We start from the raw sequence: 21,855 nt of genomic DNA, 5'->3' as shown, positions 1-21,855 counted from the left end.
GTTCCCTCTTTGCGTAGAAATTTGATAAGTGTTTCGAAACTTGATGATGATGGAATTGATTGCCATTTTGGTGATGGCAAGTGTAAGATACTGGTTAATAATAAATGTGTTGGTCTTGCCTTCCGACAAGACAAGCTTTATTTATTATCTCTTGCTAAGAATGTGAACAATGTATGTGATAAGAATGTGAATGATTCCCCATCTGCGGATGTAACTAAGAAGCGGAAGAGAATTGATACTGTCTCTTCGAAATTATGGCATTGTCGCTTGGGCCATATTTCGAGGGGGAGAATGGAACGATTGGTTAAGGAATCAATTCTCCTGCACTTAGAATTTTTAGATTTAGAACAATATATTGATTGCATCAAAGGAAAGTATGTCAAGAAAATTAAGAAAGATGTCAAACGAAGTACAGGAATTTTAGAAATAATCCACATAGATATATGTGGTCCTTTTCCTGTGAAAAGTGTGGATGGTTATGACTCGTTTATAACATTCACAGACGACTACTCTCATTATGGCAATATTTATCCAATTAAAGAAAGATCGGAAGCATTGGATAAATTTAAAATATTTAAAGCTGAAGTTGAAAATCAGCACAATAAGAAAATCAAGATAGTACGATCAGACTAAGGTGGAGAGTACTATGGGCGACATACCCCATATGGCCAAATTCCTGGACCATTCGCAAGGTTCCTATAGGAAAATGACATAGTTGCTTAGTACTCCACACCAGAGGAGCCTTAGCAGAATGGAGTGGCTGAAAGACGTAACCGTACCTTAATGGATATGGTAAGAAGCATGATGAGTTACTCCACATTACCGATTAGTTTATGGATGGAGGCACTAAAAACCACCATTCACATACTTAATCGAGTACTAAGTAAATCGGTGCCTAAAACATCGTATGAATTATGGACAGGAAGGGAACCCTCACTTAACCATTTGCGTGTGTGGGGTTGTCCAGCTAAGGCAAAAGTGTTTAACCCAAACATAGGAAAATTAGACTCCAAGACAGTCAGCTGTCATTTTATTGGCTATCCAGAAAGATCGAAAGGATATCGCTTCTATTGTCCTGACAGACATACGAAGATTGTAGAAACAAGACACGCTGTGTTCTTGGAGGATAACATGATCAGGGGGAGCATGGTAGCACAAGAAATCAGCCTACAGGAGAAGCGGGTACATGTACCCACTCCGATGGTTGAAGAACCATTCTTCATGCTACCTGCTGCTGTTGCACCGACAGTGCAGGACACTATAGTGCCAACACCTGTTACAAGTTCTCTCGTGGCGACAATGAATGAACATGAGGAACCTGTCCTTGAGGAACCTATCCTTGAGGAACCTATAGAACCAAATGTTGCACATGAGGAAGAACAATAACAGCCCAATGTGGAACAAGTGCCGAAGGCACCTAGAAGGTCTCAAAGAATAAGAAGATCAGCTATTACTAACGACTATGAAGTTTATGAAACAGAAGAATGTCAGATGGGGGATGATCCCACCTCATTTGAAGAAGCCATGAGAAGCGACCACTCATCAAAGTGGCTTAAGGCCATGGAAGATGAATTGAAATCAATGAGTACCAATAAAGTTTGGGACTTAGAAAATATTCCTAAATGAGCCAAAACAGTAGGCTGTAAATGGATCTACAAAACGAAATATGACTCCCAAGGAAATATAGAAAGATTTAAAGCGCGACTTGTGGCGAAAGGCTTCACGCAAAGAGAAGGGATTGATTACAATGAGACGTTTTCTCCAGTCTCATGTAAAGATTCCTTCAGAATTATAATGGCACTTGTAGCCCACTATGATTTGGAGTTACATCAAATGGATGTAAAGACGGCTTTCCTAAACGGGGATTTGGAAGAAAATATTTATATGGCACAACCGAAAGGTTTTGTCGTAAAAGGAAAGGAAAATATGGGATGCCGCCTGAAGAAATCAATCTACAGATTGAAGCAAGCTTCAAGACAGTGGTATTTGAAGTTTGATAGAACGATAAAAGGTTTTGGGTTTGAAGAAAATGTTGAGGACAATTGCGTTTATGCAAAGTTCAAGAATGGAAAGTACATATTCCTAATTTTGTATGTGGATGATATCTTGCTTGCTAGTAGTGATATCAATCTACTAATGGAGACGAAGAAATTCTTGTCCTCAAACTTTGATATGAAAGATCTCGGTGAGGCCTCGTTTATTTTGGAAATAGAGACTCACCGAGACAGGAGAAAAGGGGTTCTAAGATTATCGCAAAAGGCATATATAGAAAAGGTCCTGAAGAAATTTAGTATGCATGCGTGCAGTCCTTCACCTGTTCCTATAGTCAAGGGCGATAGATTTGGGGAACATCAGTGTCCCAAGAACCAATATGAAATTAACCGAATGAAAGCGGTACCGTATGCTTCAGCTGTTGAAAGTTTACAATATGCTTAAGTGTGTACACGCCTTGACTTAGCTTTTGTTACCGGGTTACTTGGCAGATATCAAAAGAATCCAGGAATTGAACATTGGAAATTAGTGAAGAAAGTCATGCATTATTTGTAGGGTACGAAAGGCCTCATGTTTACGTATAGAAGATCTGACTCCCTGCAGATAGAGGGGTATTCAGATTCTGATTATGCGGGAGATGAAAGAAAATCCACGTCAGGATATGTATTTACTCTCGCAGGAGGGGCTATATCGTGGAAAAACTCCAAACAAACCGTAACTACATCCTCGACAATGTATGCCGAGTTTGTAGCATGCTATGAGGCAACGGGGCATATGAATTGGCTGAAGAAATTCATACACGGTACAGTACGCTCACAACAATAGGTCAAAGTGGTGCTGCCAAACACATTGACATAAAGTACTATGTTGTGAAAGATAAAGTTCGGGATCATATAATAAATCTTGAGCATATAAGTACAGAGAAAATGCTCGCGGATCCGCTCATAAAGGGCTTACCACCCAACGTGTTCAGAGAACACGTAGCCGGCATGGGTTTAAGGGAAAGTCTATGATTCCCGAACATACGAAGGACCCAAAGAAAGTTTATATTTCAAAACGGAGAAGTGTATTGTGGGTGTTAGTCTAACGGCACTAATTGCTGTGACGATGGGACAGTTCTATGCACTAATCTGTGATGAAATAGGATGGAAGCAAGAAAAATATGAATTGAAAGTTTTGAGTATGAAATTAAAGAACGAAGAATAGATGAGAGATCAAGAGGGAGAATGTTAGGTTTGATCTCCCACCAGTTAGGCCCAACGGCCTTTTTGGCCTTGTTCTCGCGCCCTGATCGGGGACGCCCAACCCTACATGGTTGGTGGGCCTCCGTCGCACAGCGCTATAAAAGAAAGGTGGGGGTCGGGGCTCGCAGTACGAGGTTCACCGCGCCGCCAGTCACCCCACCGACATCCTAACCTTAGACCCGATCTTGAGAAGGGGCGCTGCCAGCGACGGAAAGCACCACAACACCGGCAACGTCACCCCGACGCACACGCCGCCGCCGAGGACGCCACAGCGCCAACTCCCTCTCCACCGAACGTCGCTGCCGGCGCGCAGATGGTGTCCGCCAACGAAATCCCGGCCGGAGCTTCGACCACTACGGCTTTCGATGATTTGCTACCTATCACCCCTTTCTCTCTGTCTCTCTGTGAATCCCGAACACCTATTCCTATGCTAAATATCCCGATCTGAACATGACTAAAAAGAAAGTTAACACAACCAAGACAACAATTCCATCCGCTTCGTCCCTACGTCGTCGTTTCTGCCGCCCCAGGTTGACCGCCGCGATGTGCGAGCCATCCACTCAAGGCATGGCCGCGTCCTCCTGCTTTCTGCCCGGGAGCGGGAGGGTGACGGTCTCGGCCTCTTGGTGTGGGATCCCAGAAAGAACAAGCAGTGGGAACTGCCCGTCCTGCAGCCAGGCGCGCGGATAGCTAACTGGGACGCCGCCTTGGCCTGCGCCGTGGGCGACGGCTGCAGCCATCTGGACTGCCACTTCAAGGTCGTCTTTGTGGGAAGATCTGGAGGGCGGAAGTTCTCTTGTTTCTACTCATCGGAGGCTGATAGCTGGAGTGACCCAATCTTTGTTTCGGAGAAAGGAGGATATGTTGCCTATGGTATGTACAAGAGTGTCCTCGTTGGGAATATATGCCTTCTACTACAAGATCGGAGGCATCGATAACATCTTTAAGCTCGACCTGCAGACACATCAAATATGTTGGATCAGCCAAGGAGTGCTGGCGCCCAGTCTGCTAATTGCCACAGAGGATGGCAGCACGCTAGAACTTGCCAAGATAATCATCAACTCAACACTTTGTGTGTGGCAAAGGGAGCAAGGAAGATGGGTAGAAAGCAGACTCATTCAGCTTCGTGCTCTACTCCCAGATGATGCCCTGTGTGATCCGCTACTCCCACCTCAAACCAACATTGACAAACCTTCGGTGGTTGGCTTTTCAGAGACAGGAGCTGGTGTCATTTTCTTAAGGACATGTGTTGGGTATTTCACTATTGATCTGAACTCAGGGAGGAGCAAGAAGGTAGGGAATGTCTTAGGCTCGGGTCGCATTGTTCCCTATGTGAGCTTCTGCACCCCAGGTATATATTTCATTGTTTTTTAGTTTGCCCATTTGCACAACAAGTATTAGTTCAACATGAAAATATTCTGGATTGCTATGGGCCCAGCAACATGGTGTGTGTTTTTTGCGGCGAAAAGAACATTATGTCAGTGTGACATCTCAACCTCATGTAAAAACTAGAGTACTCCTACTGCTACGTATATATTATCTACAGTCCAAATATTAGCCTCATGCTACTCTTTAATGATATATATGTTCCTCAATCATCTCCTGTATGCTAATGTCTCTTGATAACATTGTAGAAATACAAATAGGATACTTTCCTTGATCTGGACTAGTTTGAGTTCATCTTAATGATGTTGTGGATACGTGACCATTAACTGGATAATAAATCAGTGCTGTTTTGTTGTCTATCGGAGGAAACTTGATGTCTCTTGTGTGATTTGTGTAGATCCAATGTTCATTGCTACCATTGATTCCTCATATTTTGTATTTGTGTTTCTTATGCAGCACCGGGAACAGTCTCCACAGATGAGGGACCAGCAGCTAGTGTTGTTGTCTCTACAGATGATGAACCAGGAGCTGGTGTTGTGGTCTCTAGAGATGAGGGGCTAGGAGATGTTGCTGTCTCTACAGATGAGGGGCCAGGAGATGTTGTGGTCTCTAAAGATGAGGGGCCAGGGTCTAGCATGTCAAGTGCATAAGAAGCTCAAATTACAAGTACAAGGCCTTCTAAATCAAGAAGCAAATTACTAGAACAGAAGCATGGTTTTTGGTGCGATTTCTCTACATGATTTTGCTGCTGTGCTGGCCTTGTTCTGAAGCCTAAATGCATTCTAGTTCCCTGGTATTGGGAATAATTAGTAGTACTATTTATCTCTAAAATATGTAGCTTGCTACTTAGTTTGAAGCTGTCTTGGGCTCATCTGCAAGATGGAAACTGAATCAGGATTGTACTCTCACTTTGAACTTGGGAACTTGGAGTTTGAAATCAAATTATGAGAATGTTATTGACTCATGTGTGAAAGTATGACATATGGAATTAATGCCGTGTGTGATTGCAGAAAATTTTCCTCTTTTACTTGGAAGTGTAGTCGATTCAGCAAACACGAGCTATTTTGAAGCAGCTTTAGCTGACCAATTTTGGGGTGAATGCCAATAAACAACAATTGCTGGTTGCAAAATCTGTGATGTCTGTATTTGTTTACACACAAGTAGGGCCTCGTGTAAAATTGGACATCATCATTATTGAGCTGTATAAAGACTAAAGAGTGTGAATTTCTCCTTTTTTACTCCCTGTATAGAAGCATTGTATGTTTTTATACAGTACTGAATTTGTATGTTTTTGTACTGTACTGAATTTGTCATTTGTAGGGTTGGGAAGTTCTTAAGTTGGTACACAAGTTTAAGCCTTCAAGTTCATACCACCACTAGATAGAGCGTGGGATAGATGTGTTGCAACTAACAGAGCCTGAGAATTGTTCTCCTAGGCATTGTACCTAAATGTTTTGGATAGACACGTGTGCTGCATGTGCTTGAGCAAGTGCCAGTGCAGTTTCCTGATGGATGTAAGTTGAATTTCTATGGCAGTTTGATGGAATCTGATCCATCCGCTTGGAGGTTCTTCTAGAATAAATCTGTGATCTTAGTTGTACTGATGCTTAATGTGAACTGCAAAATTAAGATTTGAAGAGCTCTATTACGTAGGCGAGTGCTTGGCATTGTTGTTTATCTATCCCCATCATACCTATGCAAGGTCCGTAGACCGCAATGGTTGCAAACGATGAGCATATTCAGTACCCAATTCAATATGCATGTGATTTAGGGGGTTGCTTGGCTAGTTGGCTAGTGACTAGTTGGAGGTTTGGCTTAAAAATTAGCCCACCCCCTGTTTGGATGAGATAGAGCTAATTTAGGCTAATTTTTAGCTATCTAGTAATTAGTTGTGGTATCCAAACAAGCTCTATATCGGTACGTGACCGGTTTCGTCTAAAATGTTAACTCACGAGCGCCAATCTTCCAGTCCAAGTCCAACGAACAAGGCAACAACGGATAGGTGTTATTAATAATGAATTTCATGTTTGGATTCACAAAATGTTGGATAATGGCGTATACGTTGAGTCTATTTATCGGCTAATTCGTTCATTTTTTTATTTTATTTTATTTATTTATTTTGAAGGAAGGATGGGATGGGTTGCCAGGGCCTTTACTCAATTCCTCAGCTCCAGCACAGCATTTGTATTTTTGGAGAAGGCTTCAGTTCAGTGTTCATTCACTCAACATTACGTCTCATAGCGACGAGGATTGTCAATGCAGCTAATGCTGCCACCAAAGCATTAATATCGATGCGAGTCAAATGATTAGAATGATCAATCTCACAAAACAAATCATGATAATTCTTGTATGGACAAAACTTCGTATCTATAGAACACGGGACAAATACTGGACAATCTCACAAAACAAGTCATTAAAATGCTTATCATGTACCGTGACAATCAGCCAAATCACCGACGAACAATGCACAGGTATTTGCCCAACTAGACTGGACAACCAAAGTCCAAATGACCACGGAAAAGGCTACTTGAATGTAAGGTGATTGATACAGGTACTTAATGATATCGCTTAGAAGATATACAAGTTGGTTCCTAATTATGATGGACATTCGCTTACACACATTAAGCATTGATGCTAATTCAAATGACCACGGGCCCAGACTAGACGACTACGAACACTTCATCGATCACAACTTCACTCAAGGATCAATTCAGGAACACAGGAATCCAAAACAGATGATATATCAAAATTTCACAGAGCATATAAAACTTTACCCATTTCAGAGAACAATCAATTCCCGCTTGGAACACAGGCAGCAAAGGATTGCTACAATATATAGAAGTCTCGGAAAGCAGAACTCTTCATCTATCCTACAGATAATGAACATCCTGCAGCATAACAAAGCACAAATGTCTGCATACTAAGACACTCGAGATAGGCCAATATGCCTCAAGGAGCTTATCTCTTCTTTGACACACCGACAGTCTTTCCACGCCTCCCGGTGGTCTTGGTGTGCTGGCCACGGACACGCAGGCCCCAGTAGTGACGCAGACCACGGTGGTTCCTGGATAACACAAGGGTTTTGTGTCATATAACGAACACAACAACAAAAAACAGATATTCCAATCACAAGCATATTCGGTGTGAAGGGCGGACAACAGTTTCGAACATAGATGAACACGATTTCACCGCAAAGACATTGGCTGTGTACAATTATGAAAAACATGAATAGCACTAACAAAGAGGAAAATGCAACTAATATTTTTCAACAGTGGCGTGACAATAAATATGTGTGCATGCTAACTTGTGTATAGCAGTACAGCATCAATCAATAATAATAACAGAAAAATGTGATGATAGACTGACCTGATCTTCTTCAGCCTCTCAAGGTCATCCCTGAGCTTCATGTCAAGGGCATTGGAAACAACCTGAGAGAACCTACCATCCTTGTAATCCTTCTTCCTGTTGAGGAACCAGTCAGGGACCTTAAACTGGCGGGGGTTGGCCACCACAGTCATGAGGCGCTCAAGCTCATCAGTGGTTAGCTCACCAGCCCTGCACAAAAAACATAATCATCATTCATCAGTGCCCAACTTCATGCAATGGGGCATTCCTGCAGTAACATGCAATATTAGACTGACATCCTAGTGGCACAGTTGGCTAATATGGCACAATTAAAATTTAGTGGGACTGGGACAGTGGTGCAATAAAACAATCTCAGACTTCAGCAAACACGAGCAAACTGGAAACATTGAAAAAAAAAAAGCCTAGACAAGTATTCGCAATTCTACACTGGTTAGTCATATGGATGGCATAGGCTTTAAAACACATTTTCAAATGGGGTTCACTGCATTTTCCCAAGTAGTCAGAAATGCTAACTTACAATCCATGCTGAGCCACAGATGACTACTGAAAACAATCAGTAGATACAGTATGTTCCACAGTTGCCAAGCTTGTACATGGAGGCAACCAAAATTGGCCTTATCTAATTTCTTAACAGTTTATAACCTTACAATTTATCTTCATATAATCATACTCATATACCAATGCAAAAAAAACTATTGTCCAACAGGTCCAAAAACGAAGCCAATCCTAAATTCAGGATATGTACAGAAGCTGAACAACTTTGAAACATGTTTCTTCATTGAATAGAAAATAAACATTAACAGACATTTTTACCAAAAACTGATCAAAAACAGAGTTCTCGGTACTCTATGGCTACAGCATGAACTTTCAGTACCTAAAATGAAATCATTGCTGAGGAATGCATGTCAACAGTTCTGATAAAGTTAGCAGTGGTTTTAATGCACCCACCATGTTGGAAACAAATTTCAGCAGGCTCATCAGTAAAGCCGCTAAATTGGCAAATTAATGGTGCTAAACTAAGTTGCACATAAGCTTGATGACAACAAGCACAAAAAAGAAAAATGATTATTACAACCAAATCATCAGACTGTAAATCTATCCTTCTGTCCAACAGAAGGGTATTTAATTCCGCATAAAAGCACAAATCATCCATTGCTTATATTCGTTAAAACAGTTTCAAAGGCCTAATATTTTAAAGAAATTTGACTGGCCTCTAATCTAAATTAAAATTCTAACCCCCAAAAAACTGTTCGTCCAACCTAGACAGCTGCAGCCCAATACATGTCCAAATGAGTCGATCCCTCACCCCGGCAACGCCAAACTCCACAATAACCATCCACAATTCGCAATGCTAATCACCGACAACGCCACCCTTACATCTCCTCCTCATTCCACTACATGAACCAACTGCAAAAAGCCATCGAGAACTCACCGCTTGTTCATGTCGATGTCGGCCTTCTTGCAGACGATGTTGGAGAAGCGGCGGCCGACACCCTTGATGGAGGTCATGGCGAACATGATCTTCTGCTTGCCATCCACGTTGGTGTTGAGCAGACGCAGGATGTGCTGGAAGTCCTCCCCCGCGATCAGCGACTGCAAAGCCAACAACGCCAACCGAGCGTCAGACCAATCGCCGATCCGTGACGGCTCAGTGGGGCCACAAAAGAAGATAGGGCGGAGCTCTTACCATGGCGGCAGCGGCTGGTGGAGCTCGGGCGCGCGCCGGAGTTGGAGGCGGCGACGGGCTGCGGCTGCGCGGGGGTAGGGTTTCTCCTCTCGCTGGCGGCGGCGGCGTTGCGAGGCGGGCTTTATAGTTGGGAGTGTGGTGGGGTGGAAGCAACCCTAGTGGACGCGGATCGACGGCTAGGATGGATGCGAAGATGTGGAGAGGGGTTGGGTGGGCTTTACGGACTGTTTTGGCCTAGTTTGGGCCTGCATGGGCAAAAGCATAAGGCTCAGGAGTGAACATCTAGCCCATCATTTTCTTGTATCTGGCTTTTTTTTTAGACGGATTTTCTTGTATCTGGCTACGCCGTCTGCGTTTTCCTTTTTGCTTGATTTGATTTGAAGTTTAACTTTTTCTTGAGAATGATTTGAAGATTGAATTTAAATTAGTTTCAGAATATTAAGAATAAAAAAATCGAATGAGTCCATTTCCCGTAACTGTTCTTAATAGAAGATACAAAAATTTAAAAAAGTAACACTATTTGTATTATGCTTATTGTTGGGATTGTTAATTATTCAAAAAAAAAGGTAAATCCCCCCGTGTTGTCACGGGATTTGGGAAAAAAATTAGAAGCATAAACATTAAAGAGTTTGATGGGGAGTAGAATAATTTCGTACATTTGAGATTTCAGATTTTATAGTAGTTGGAGATGTGAATGCAAGTAATTTGCTATATCTCTGCATCGTGGGTGGTGGGAAATTTTCTGCAAAGAAAATTAGAGCACACAAGATGTTAATCCATCAAGTAATAAAAAGAAATAAATTAACGCAGCATGAATTTGAAGAACCCGATTGGAGGAGCCCAATTTCCGCGGCGTCTCCAAGAACGCTGGCCGTCCAGAAATAAGGCAAACAAAACCATTGCCCCCGTGCTGAATTTTAGTGGCCTACATGAGCTTGGAACGTCTCCACCCAAACAGACATGGGGTTCGCTGGTAGGGATCTACGGAGCTAATACAAGACATGGGAAATAGAGAAGCGTTGCATCGTACTCATGACAGCACTTTCCAGCTTGATGCGTGTTCTGTTGCCTCGATAGGGCCTGTTCTGTTGCCTCGAAATAAGGGTATGTTTGGAACGCGGAAAATATTTTCTCCCTGCGTTTTTTCTGTGGAATTGAACTGATTCCTGTGAAATTTCTGCATGATTTCTACGAAACCCCTAGGATTTGAGGTGGCTGCTTAACATTGGATGGCGAGAACAAAAATGATAACATGAAATGTTGTGGTGCAAGATAAAACTTTGTAGTAGGGCTTTGTTTTATATAAGGCTAATCCCAATCCATGGTATCATGCTCCAATATCCAATGCTGACACATCATAAGAAGAGTATTGAATTATTAGGGAAAAAACATCTACAATGCATGATATCATGTTACTATATACAATGCTGTCATAGTAATTAATTATTTCGTATGTTGTGTCTATGAATGTGGGTCCAAACTGTTAAAATGGATGCTAAATTGTTGCATTTCGTGCCAAAACTACAAAGCTAGAATCCAAACAGTTCAGCAATACTTTTCAGCGAACAAACACTATAACATCTACAATGCATGATATCATGTTACTATATACAATGCTGTCATAGTAATTAATTATTTCGTATGTTGTGTCTATGAATGTGGGTCCAAACTGTTAAAATGGATGCTAAATTGTTGCATTTCGTGCCAAAACTACAAAGCTAGAATCCAAACAGTTCAGCAATACTTTTCAGCGAACAAACACTATTTTCCTCTCACAACAAATCGGCATAAGCCAAATTTCAGCGAAACAAACAGGGCCTAGCATGACATCTAATAATAACTGTATGTTATAAGTTATAACCAATAGAGTAACCTAAGAGATAAAATGGGTACATTGCTGGATCAGACTGCTAGAAAAGTCAAAATGTGGCAACAAGGGCGCATCAACTCCATTCAGATAGAAAAATTTACAGATACATCCATCATTCCTTCGGTTACATCCATCACCCTTCAGCTGATCCTCTGCAGTGTCTGTCACACGAATCACGCTGCAAACATGTAGAGGCGATTTTGCACTTCCATTTCCATCAAACAGAAAACAGACAGGCTGCTAAGTGCTACTAGTAACCACTAACCGCCCACTGGGAACTATCGTTACATGTAAAGCAGCAGAACAATCGTGGTTGCAGCCCTGCAATCACGAAAGTAATTTCACAGTGCTACACAGACAAACAAGCGACAACTTATAACCACTAACACATGGCTTTTCTTTTCTTCTCTAATTTCTGTACATGGAACAAAATTCCACATGCATACCATGGGTACCAACTCTTAACAAGGAGTTTGGGTCAACCAGGAGGACAACAGAAAACTTCCACACATGTATATCTCTACAACAAAATGTTGACCCAGATTGTGGGTCGTATAGAAGAACAAAAAGTCAAGAAAGCTTCATGATCTACAGCCACAGTCTAGAAGAACCAAAAGTCAGGAAAGCTTAAGAACCAACTGTGCCATGCTTCTCACGGACCGTCCCAGCTCCCAGCAGCGCCTCACACACTGTCAATACAAATAAAAAACAAGACCTTTTAGTTAAAAGATTGTGAGGAACAAGCAATTGAATGCCAAAGGATTTGACATGATTTTAGGAAATTTAAACAGACAGCGGCATCGACCTAATTTTGTTTCCCATCTAAAGTAACAGTTAGCAATGGTTATTTAACAGTTGCTCATCAGCTAGCACAGAGTGATCTAAAGAAAGGACCAGGATGGACAAGTCACGCTACTTCCCAGAGCTTCAGATGTTCTTGACCATGACAAGGACGAATGAAAACTAGAATAAGCATTAGTAAAGTGGACTTGTAATGCCTAAGGAGATCACAAGTGTCAACTGGGAGCAGTTCCAACAAGTTTCTGACTCAATGCAATTGAGAGGCAGAAGTTGTTACAATCTTTGTTCACACATTATTTCTTTGGTTTTAAAAAGATGGCTCAAGCTCATAGTCATAGATGGACATCTGAACCACAACTTATAACAGATGCTGAGATTTGCAATGTGTGCATGCTACATGCGATTAATGATTTGCATGTCTTCAAAAGCATACATAAGATTCATAACATGACCAAGCATATTTGTGATCAAGAATTTTCTTACCAACAAAAATTCATCCACGCCAGTCGCCAGCCCAACAATCTCTCCTTTAGACCATCCAGGGAGCACTGTTATCCATAAATGTTACCAATGAGTACCCACTACCAACTATCCTTGATGTCCACCAAAACAGTTCCTATCAAACGAGGGAGTTGATTTACTACACTGGTTGTTTTGAACAGGCGCGTGTAACAGTAAAAAATCCCGAGGTGTGTGTGGTGTGGTGTGAGTTTTGTATTGGCTATTTGAGCCTTCCTTTTCCCTATCTTAATGCAATGATACGCAGCCCTCCTGCGTATTCCAGAAAAAAATTTATTACACTGGTTAAAGAACTCCTAGAATCAAAAGCAACTAGAAAAGATGCATATCTGTGTATGGCCCTGGTGCCTATGAATTCATGTGAAAATTTGCTCAAATCAAGCACATGCATCTGCTCAAAATATTGCCTGAAACTTTTTCCAGGTTTTTTTCCCAAAATAAAACTGAGATTTAGAAGCTCTGATAAGGATTGTCCGATTTGGCGATTTCTACAGATGCTTGATCATAACTGTGAACTGACATTTTCATGACTCGTGCCTGATTTCAGACGAAACTTAACTATAACTACAGCAATTCATAGACAGAGACACAGTTATATAACTACATTAGAGGCATGCCTTCACAAGTTGCTGCCACAACTTAAACATCTAGGGTAAATCTACTGGTGACCAATATATGAACTCAAGTCATACAACAAGTTGGTATGTACTAATAATAGCTGTCTACAGCTACCATATATGCATCCATAAGTACCACAAAACACGTACCCGAAAGTATTCTCAGTTTCTCAGTGATGATGGAAAGTGCAAATGTAAGGAACAATTTTCTTAAACTTATAAGCTGAATGATAAAATATTTTGTAATCTCTAGAACAATACCTTTATAGTAGAAAATAGAATGGTCATGCATTAACAGGTTCTCTAGAAGCTAGGTCATCTTCCATACTGTTATTACTGTATATGACATCCTCTCCATGAAGTTGACCCTCCCCACAAGTTTGAGTAGGCTTAACCACATTTTCACCAACATCTGAAATGTTGAGCACGGGAGCTGTTATTCCTGCTTCATTGAAACTCTCACCAGTCATTCCTACCTTAATAGTTGCATCATCCATTTCAACCATATCCTTTTTAAGTGACTTTGACTCAGTCAAGGTCACCAACATATCTTCACAACTAGAAGAGTGTTTCAAATCTGGTAAAAGTGAGCCAGTTTTGTCCTCAATAATCTCCACTTGCTGAACATATAACTTCACAGATACTCCACTGTCAACTGCAGAAGCACTGTGATCTTCATTAGTACCTTTATCTCTATAGGCATCCCTTGAGGTTCCATTTACAATAGTAGTTCTATCTTCCAAGCTTTTAGCTTCCATTGAGATTTGACTATACTCTACAACCATAGTTTTAAACTCATGCTTATCAGGCTTTTCATCCATAATGACTAAAGGTATTTTAGTGTCCACAGGAGCTGCGTAAGCTTTCTCATCCTCTTGATTAGCACAATGGACAGATGTCAAATTAGATTCAGTTTTGCCTGTTATGGGAGCAGCTCCAACAGAAAGTTCACTAGATAAACGGTTTTCACCTTTCCCAATCTCATTAGATAAACAAGAACATTGATCCACAGTCACCGGAGTAGCAAGTGAATTTGAATGACTGGAATTAGATTTATCTTCACACTTCTGTTCTGAGATAGTATTTTCAGCAATCGATCTCCCATTGGTTTCTTTGTATTTCTCTTCTTGAATGTTTTCTGCTTCAGCCATGCACTGCATGTTGACTCCACAATTAGCTCCTGGAAGTGTATGCAACTTAACTGTCTTACCATCACCTATGGATACCGGGGATGTCCTTTCTATAGTTATTTTAGCTTCATTTTCTTCTGCAGCAGGAGACTGGTCCAATGTCAAGTCTGCAGAGTTTCCTAAAGGATGAGGACTCTCATGACGCTTAATTTCAAGATTGTCAGAGGCATCAAGTTCACTAGAAACATGAACGGGTGTCACAGATCCACTTGCTTCACTGAGCATTTTAGCATCCATCTTATCAGATCCAACAGCATTAGCTGCAATAACAAATAAGAATTGCTCAGATATGGGACTACGGCATGTGATGCTGTAGCTTTTTTTCTTCCTTCTTTTTGATCTGGTAATGCCGTAGTCCCATATCTGAAAAAGGGCGCCCCAGACCCCGCACAGAGCGGGAGCTCTCTGCACTGGGTACGCCCTTTTTCAGATATGGGACTACGGCATTACCAGATCAAAAAGAAGGAAGAAAAAAAGCTACAGCATCACAATATCTGAACAAAGAGAAAACTTTTCTTGGAACAGTTTAGTATTTAGACCTGTCTTGGTAGTGACCTGTCCATCAACTGTTTGTGTTGGCAGCAACCTCTTCTCTAGTAGACCGGTCCCATTCATAATCAAGAGATTTAACGACTTGATTCTTTGCTTCTTGGAAGGTTGAACAGGCTTAAAACCAAAAACAGTTGTCCAAGTATTCTCCATTTCAGTCACAGCAGATACTACTAGTTTCTGAACATTGAGGGAACAAAGGGCCTACAAAATAATAAATTAACCCCAAAAACATGTCAGAAGTTCTGAAAACAGGAATGCAAACATGGGTGTACACACAAACAAAAAATTTGATCTGATTACAAGTAGGTTCGTGTTCTGCTCTTCTGAATCTGAACATCAACAAGTAAAAAAAACGAAAGTAGAAAACTGCCGCAGGCTATATACAAAATCTCCTTAGCCTCACAAAGCATACAATAGAATGGATACCATTTGACAAATCAGAATACATATCTACATATGTACATTGCAATACGCTGTGTTATAGCACAAAACAAGATGTTCAAAATATGCCAGTCAATTCTGCAATCATACTAGGGTAGAGATGATAAATCTAACAATCTCAAATCTTTTGAAGAAAGACTAAGAGACATGTTGATACCAGCACATGAGTAAGACAATTTTGCAAACTAGGACTAATTATACAGTTGTATTAACCAATCTGTTAACATCACCAGCCTATGTGAAGAGACAATTCTGCAAACTAGGACTAATTATACAGTTGTATTAACCAATCTGTTAACATCACCAGCCTATGTGAAGGTAAACTGGTAGTCTGGAACAGAACAAGGCAGAAATATCTTTAAAGGACACAAGAAGCAAGACATGTGAAGTATGAACAAGGAGAAATGACAGTTGACAGCAAGTGACTGCAAGCTCTAGTACTCACGAATGCACAGCTGGGAAGGGAAAGTAAATTACCGATTCAATTCCATTCAGTAGTCGACGCAACATCCCTTGGTGCCTATACATGCCTCTTGTGCCTATGAATGGCATTTCCGCTAAATCAGTTCCATGAATCCTGATTCATGCAGGGAAAAAGTGAAGCATTTTAGAAATGAAACTAAGTTAGAATTCATAAATTCACAACAAGAACAAGAAAAGAGGGGCAAGTTTGTAGGTTTCACATTATACGTCACACGTAGAAGTTGTTTGGGGTATGAATAAGGAACAAATATCATGACAAAGTTCAAGTTTTCAAAAAACAACAGTTGATTAATGCTTATACGTATATACAAATTACTTTCAGGACACCTTGATGGTGAAATGGTAAACATGCGAGACTCAAAGTATCATCTAAAGTGCACCCTCAGCACATATTTTCAGTATACACATGTTGCATGCAAAATTTGATTTGAATAATCAGAACAGGAGATGGGGATGGCTGACATTCTGACGCAGAAGCTTAATAGTATTAGGGAAAACAATTTAGCCAGGTTCGGGGCTTGGGATGCACGTAACTTTTGCCTTCCGATAAAAAAAGACACTATATTCTACATTTGCATCTATAATTCACATATCTACATGTTATGGCAAGTGGAGCCGGCCCAGGGGCCCACGCGCTAACAGTACCAAAGGACTTGCAAGGTTTTATAGAAACTCGTGTCAAACCCTGTTACAGTATTTGTTTCATTGCCCACTTAGCCCTTGTCCATAACAAGGAAGCAAGTAGTTTCCAACAAACACTGAAATTCCTTGCAACCAAGGAGTGAATCTGAAATTAGTATAACAAAATATAACAGCATATGAACATACAAATGTACCTTACAGATGCCGCAGATATTACTTCATCACCCCGTTCCAGGATAAATGCATAGAAACCACTGAAGTCTAAACGACTGAAATCAGAACTGCAACATTGTTTTACAGAATTTCAGTAAGTGATTATATTGAGATTTTGAAAAATAATTCAAGAAAATTTGTGTGATGAACAATCAAGTAGAGTCCAAAGAATACAAAGACAGAAATGACAGCTCTAGAAATGTTACAGCTAGCTCCCTAGGTACTTCCAAATTCCTAGACATGCTCTTGCAGACTCAAAAGAAAAGTGAAGGGTAAGGAAACAAAGTTCCTAGATCCAAAGAGTTGTTGGTCCATTGCAATTGCAGCTAGCTCAGGAAAATCATTCATCTTGATCTTTTATGGAGGTATAACCACAATGAATCAAGAGCACGAAGGCATACTTACCCACAATTATATGCAACATTGTGAATCATATTAATTCCACTTCTCTCGTCAATGTGTGGCTGAAAGCACTCATCCAGAACTGTGAAAGCGAGGGCTACCTTGGAGTTGCACTGTGCCATTTTTTCTTTATTTTTGGGGGGCACGGCCTGATCATTAGGAAAACAGCGAACCAGACTCCACGAAAATCCAGCCTCCATATGATTCTTTATCCCAAGAAGCTTGTTTAGTCGTTTATAAATCTGCGTTATTTCAACGAATAGAACAGCCTTAGTGTTCATGTTTATAAAAAGAACATACATAGACAAGTAAAAAAACAGCAGATACAATACATTTCTAAAGACAGTTGACCATGATTAACTGAGATGTGTAAGGAAATGTGAAATTTCATGGGCTAATTGAATGCTAAGGCAAATTGTATTAACATGGTAAATACTTTTCATATGTTGCTTCAGCTGCAAATTTGCTGGAGATTTATCGGTAATGTCCTTTAATAGAACCCCTGAGGGATATGATTCAGGTCAGCCATGCTGCTCAGAAGCATCAAGCATCATCATCCAGGATGAACATTATAATATATTGTATAGTATGCTACCCAATAAACTCTAAAATACTGAAGCAAAAACTCTGTACCTTTCTACATCCTGGACTGCAAAAGCAATCAGAGGTACCAGGTATGGTACAATCAGAATCTGTCCCAGTTCCAGATGAACAAGTTTGGTGATCTGCGAAGTGCAAAATTATTGTGTAAGGAAATGTACAGATGCACAGAGAGAGAAGGATGCACAGAGTAGAAAGTCTTACATTTCCTTGAACATTGCAAACAAGAAAGTAATAGCTCAGGAGAAGATGATGGCTTTTCTTGGGGAAAACCACAGAACCTACATAAACAGCTGCGACAATACCAATCGCCAGAGGGGAGCTGCAGAGGCAATTAGCATAAATAAATTAAATAAACATAAAAGCATCCAAAAACAGAATAGACATTCTAGGTATATAAGAAAATGAAACAAATTAAAATTAATATACCATCCTAGCAGCTATCTCAAAAGTCTCGCTCAATCTAGGGGTGCATCCCCCCCCCCCCAACAGAGCTCTCATCAAGATTTATTTGAAACAAACAAAAGTAGTTCTGTAGCACATATATATCTGTACGCTTACCTTAATTCCCAAGCAATCCAAATGAAAAGTGGAAGCACAGTGATCACAGCACACCAAATCACCACCATCCCCACAAATAGCACAGGTATCATCATGTTCATCCTCGCCCTTATCTATCTTGTAAAATCCCTTATTTTCACATCGTGTGTGCTTCTCCCATGCATCAAGTAAGCATTGCAACAAAGATACCCTACCACCTTCCAGAAAGATGTTTGCATAGGGCTTCTTCTCTTTTGAACCAGCATGAAGTTCAAACTTCGCTATTGTGAGAATCTTGGAACAGCACCCACAGAAAATACCCTCCCTGGTAATTTTACCTGCCAACATTTCCCTGGTTCTATTGTTGTTCATGTATTTGACTTGCATGTCTTCAGAAACAACCCCCAGATCTATCATCCATGAATATACTGTACGCTTCCATTCATATGGAATATAGCCATCCATGTTATCCTCTGTATCATGGGTACTCCCACGGACAAGAAGCCCACATCTCCGATCTTTTACCCTATTCTCCTTGTTTTGATGCTTGTTTCTAGAACCTCCATTAGCAAGGATATCTTTTGAGCTTCTGCTTCTGTTTCTGCTAACCCCAGGTTTCTTTTCAGCACCACAAATTTCTTTATTAGTCCTTCTCTTAACTATATTCTTTTTTAGCAATGCTAGATCATCCTTCGATATGGCATCTGAAGCACCTGGTTTAGTATTATTAAGTTTAGATGAGCGGCCCATATTTTGAAACTGTTCTTGGAAAACTGCATAAGCCTTAGTGATTGACCAATAGCCAACCCCGGCAGGAGAAACATAGACTGAGTCTTCATAATCTTTGTTTTTCCTCTGCCTTAGATCAATTTTCCACCCATTATCTAAAAGCACACGTTTTATCTTGTTCCTGAGATCCTGCTTGTGTGTGTTGAGGGGTCCTCCCCTTGGCTTCTTCATTTTAAGCTTGTTGAGCACAGGGCCAGATGTGCCTTGCAGATCAACAGCTTTCGATTGTGCCTTCTTTGACAAACTCTCTGACGACCCTTTATGCTCAAGCAATCGCTTTTTCAGATTCTTCTGTTCACTTGATTTAGTGCTATCATCTTTCAAGCTCAGAGAATAGTTCTTCAGTTGTTGCTTTGAATTTTGTTGTTTCATTTTCTGGCCCAAAGAAACTCCCACTACGCTTGGATCACTTTTCCTCAGCGCAACAGGAGAGAGTAGCTTTCTCACAACTGTCTTCTCACCATTTGCATCCTGCTTCCGAAATTCTGCAGGGGCACCACTTTTCTCTTCATATCCTTTATATCTCTCTTTCGTTTCTCCATCTGCCTTGCTGTTCCTGTGCTGAAACTTCTCAGCAACAGTTTCCATGTCCACGGTACAGTCCTTCATTGGCACCTTATGGCCACCAAACTCTCCATCCAACTTAGTTGTAATTGCAAGAGTCTTGCCATCACTGGTTTCCTTATCAATCACCTTGGTGTTCTTCATTGGCATCTTGTCATCCCCAGTTTCCTCATCCACCTTATTAACCTTCTTGGACACAAGCTTGTAATCATTACTCTCCGTCGCCGCACCATTGTTCTTCGGCAGGAGCTTTAAAACACCTCTCTTTGTTGGAATCCTAACATTACCAGTCTCCCCATCCACCTCAGTTTGCCTCGACAGAATCTTACCATCACCAGCATCCCTGGCCACCTTATCATGCTTTGGCAATATCCTTAAAACACCCCTTTTCCCTTGCAACCTTAAAACCTCCTGTTGGCCAGAAATGATGGCTTTGCCCTGATCAGTCTTCAATGGCGTCCGTCTTTCATGTTTCTGCAGCTCCACCTGTCTCCTCTTGTCACCCAAACTCGATACTTGCTCCTTCATTTTTGAGGCACTGCTTGCCTTCATACCCACCCCACCTTTGTCATCCAGAACACGCCCTCCCCTTACCTCTGGCCTCTCAAACCGCCATGTCGGGAGCCCCCGGGGCAGCATTTTTCCACCAGTTCCACCCTTAGATGCACCTCCACTACATCCACTGCCACCACCATCGACAGTCTCAACTCTGATCCTCTTGGCAGCAGGCTGTGAACTACTGCTCTGCAGCTCATCTCCCGTTTTCTTATCTGAACCATCTCCATCACTGGACTTAACCCCTGCAACCTTCTCAGGACGAGCAGCCACGGGTTTCGCCCCCGACTGATCGCCACTGCCTTGGCTGCCGGCACCTGCATTGCCCACCGACGCGGCACCACTAGCATTCCGCCGCGTGGAGATGCAGAACTCGTCGGCCTCGGAGTCGCTGGACTCCATCACCAGCTGCCTCTTCCGCGGCCTGCTCGCCTGCGCGGCCTCCGAGCCGCGGCCTTCTCCGTCCGAACCCATCAAAAGCTTCGCAAAACCGATCCCCAGAAGAGCTCAAACCTCCCGCTCCAAAACCATCGCCAGGCGGCCCTGGATCAAGAACCACGGTTTTTTTTTAAAAAAAAGTCACTTCTCATCACCCAAGCAATATCAATCCAAACCCCAACCCAACAAAAAAAAAACGCGAGATAAGAACGCGAGGTAAAAGAAAGAAAGGAAAATCCGCGACGGCGCGGCCACCGCCCGCCCGGGAGGGCGTTTCCCGGTCGGAATTCCGCGCGATGGGACGAGTCGGGGCTCACCTGGATTGCGGGAGCGCGAGGGAGGCGGCGGAGCGGTCGGGTTGCGGCGCTGGAGGGTAGGGTTTCGGGGATCGCGGGGGGGTTTGGGGGAGGGACTGCGAGAAGCCGACGGATTGGCTTGGCCTGCTGCTTCTCGTGTTCGTCGTCCGGGGGGCGGGTCTACGGATTAAAACGGGAGATGGGGAAGGGGCTTATTTGACAATTTTCCGTGTTACTTGATGATATAAACGCCCAGTAGGGCCAGTGGTTTTGCCGTTTTGCGTCTCAGCTTTGGACTCGGTTTTTTTTAGCTTCGGCCTCGTTCGAACTGACCGAAAAACACTAAATTGTTAATCGTTAGAGAGAAAAATATTGTTCTGATTAAAAAAATAAGTTGAATAATGCAGATTATAAGGTAAGTTGAATGGCCTTCGTTTTCTACTTCCATCGGTTTTTTCTCTTTTTTCTCGGATGTTTTTTTTTTCATATTAAACGCAGGGATCAAATAAAGAAATGAAATTGGGACATAAGGTGTCATACAAGCATACCATATATAAACTCAAACCGTCCTCATTTTGATTCATACTAAGTAGAAGGGAAAAAAGGTGGGGGTAAGGCAAAACTACAACAATCAAAATGCAATAACAAATCTTGCAGATGTGTGTGCA

The 21,855-nt window shown here is 41.7% G+C and overlaps 2 protein-coding genes and 1 pseudogene across 4 annotated transcripts; 1 reads left to right on the top strand and 2 right to left on the bottom strand.

The window, feature by feature from the left end:
• The first annotated feature begins 3,549 nt into the window (after positions 1 to 3,549).
• Positions 3,550 to 5,536, top strand: LOC136548062 (uncharacterized; annotated as a pseudogene).
• Positions 5,537 to 7,363: 1,827 nt separating this feature from the next.
• On the bottom strand, positions 7,364 to 9,818 carry LOC136550953 (small ribosomal subunit protein uS13z/uS13y/uS13x-like). Its single transcript, XM_066542535.1, has 4 exons — positions 9,676 to 9,818; positions 9,421 to 9,581; positions 7,989 to 8,177; positions 7,364 to 7,686 (listed from the first exon to the last, which is right to left on the bottom strand). The coding sequence occupies exons 1-4, from the start codon at positions 9,676 to 9,678 to the stop codon at positions 7,581 to 7,583; spliced, it is 459 nt and encodes a 152-aa protein (XP_066398632.1). The 5' UTR covers positions 9,679 to 9,818; the 3' UTR covers positions 7,364 to 7,580.
• A 2,098-nt stretch (positions 9,819 to 11,916) lies between these two features.
• Positions 11,917 to 21,351, bottom strand: LOC136549441 (uncharacterized). Of its 3 annotated transcripts, none has more exons than XR_010781902.1 (11): positions 21,209 to 21,351; positions 18,567 to 20,996; positions 18,210 to 18,327; positions 18,039 to 18,130; positions 17,409 to 17,647; positions 16,985 to 17,071; positions 16,143 to 16,242; positions 15,212 to 15,425; positions 13,744 to 14,932; positions 12,830 to 12,962; positions 11,917 to 12,234 (listed from the first exon to the last, which is right to left on the bottom strand). XR_010781902.1 is itself a non-coding variant. In XM_066540716.1 (10 exons), the coding sequence occupies exons 2-9, from the start codon at positions 20,925 to 20,927 to the stop codon at positions 13,767 to 13,769; spliced, it is 4,377 nt and encodes a 1,458-aa protein (XP_066396813.1). In that variant the 5' UTR covers positions 20,928 to 20,996; positions 21,209 to 21,351; the 3' UTR covers positions 12,971 to 13,117; positions 13,744 to 13,766. The 3 variants fall into 3 exon arrangements, 1 of the variants encoding a protein (XP_066396813.1); XR_010781901.1 differs by having other exon boundaries at positions 12,830 to 12,894; XM_066540716.1 differs by lacking the exons at positions 11,917 to 12,234; positions 12,830 to 12,962 and adding an exon at positions 12,971 to 13,117.
• Positions 21,352 to 21,855: the final 504 nt, after the last annotated feature.

This window comes from Miscanthus floridulus, chromosome 4 (genome assembly GCF_019320115.1).
Source record: "Miscanthus floridulus cultivar M001 chromosome 4, ASM1932011v1, whole genome shotgun sequence".
Lineage (NCBI taxonomy): Eukaryota > Viridiplantae > Streptophyta > Magnoliopsida > Poales > Poaceae > Miscanthus > Miscanthus floridulus.
The sequence above is the reverse complement of the archived record's forward strand: the minus strand, read 5'-3'. Positions and strand labels throughout refer to the sequence as shown.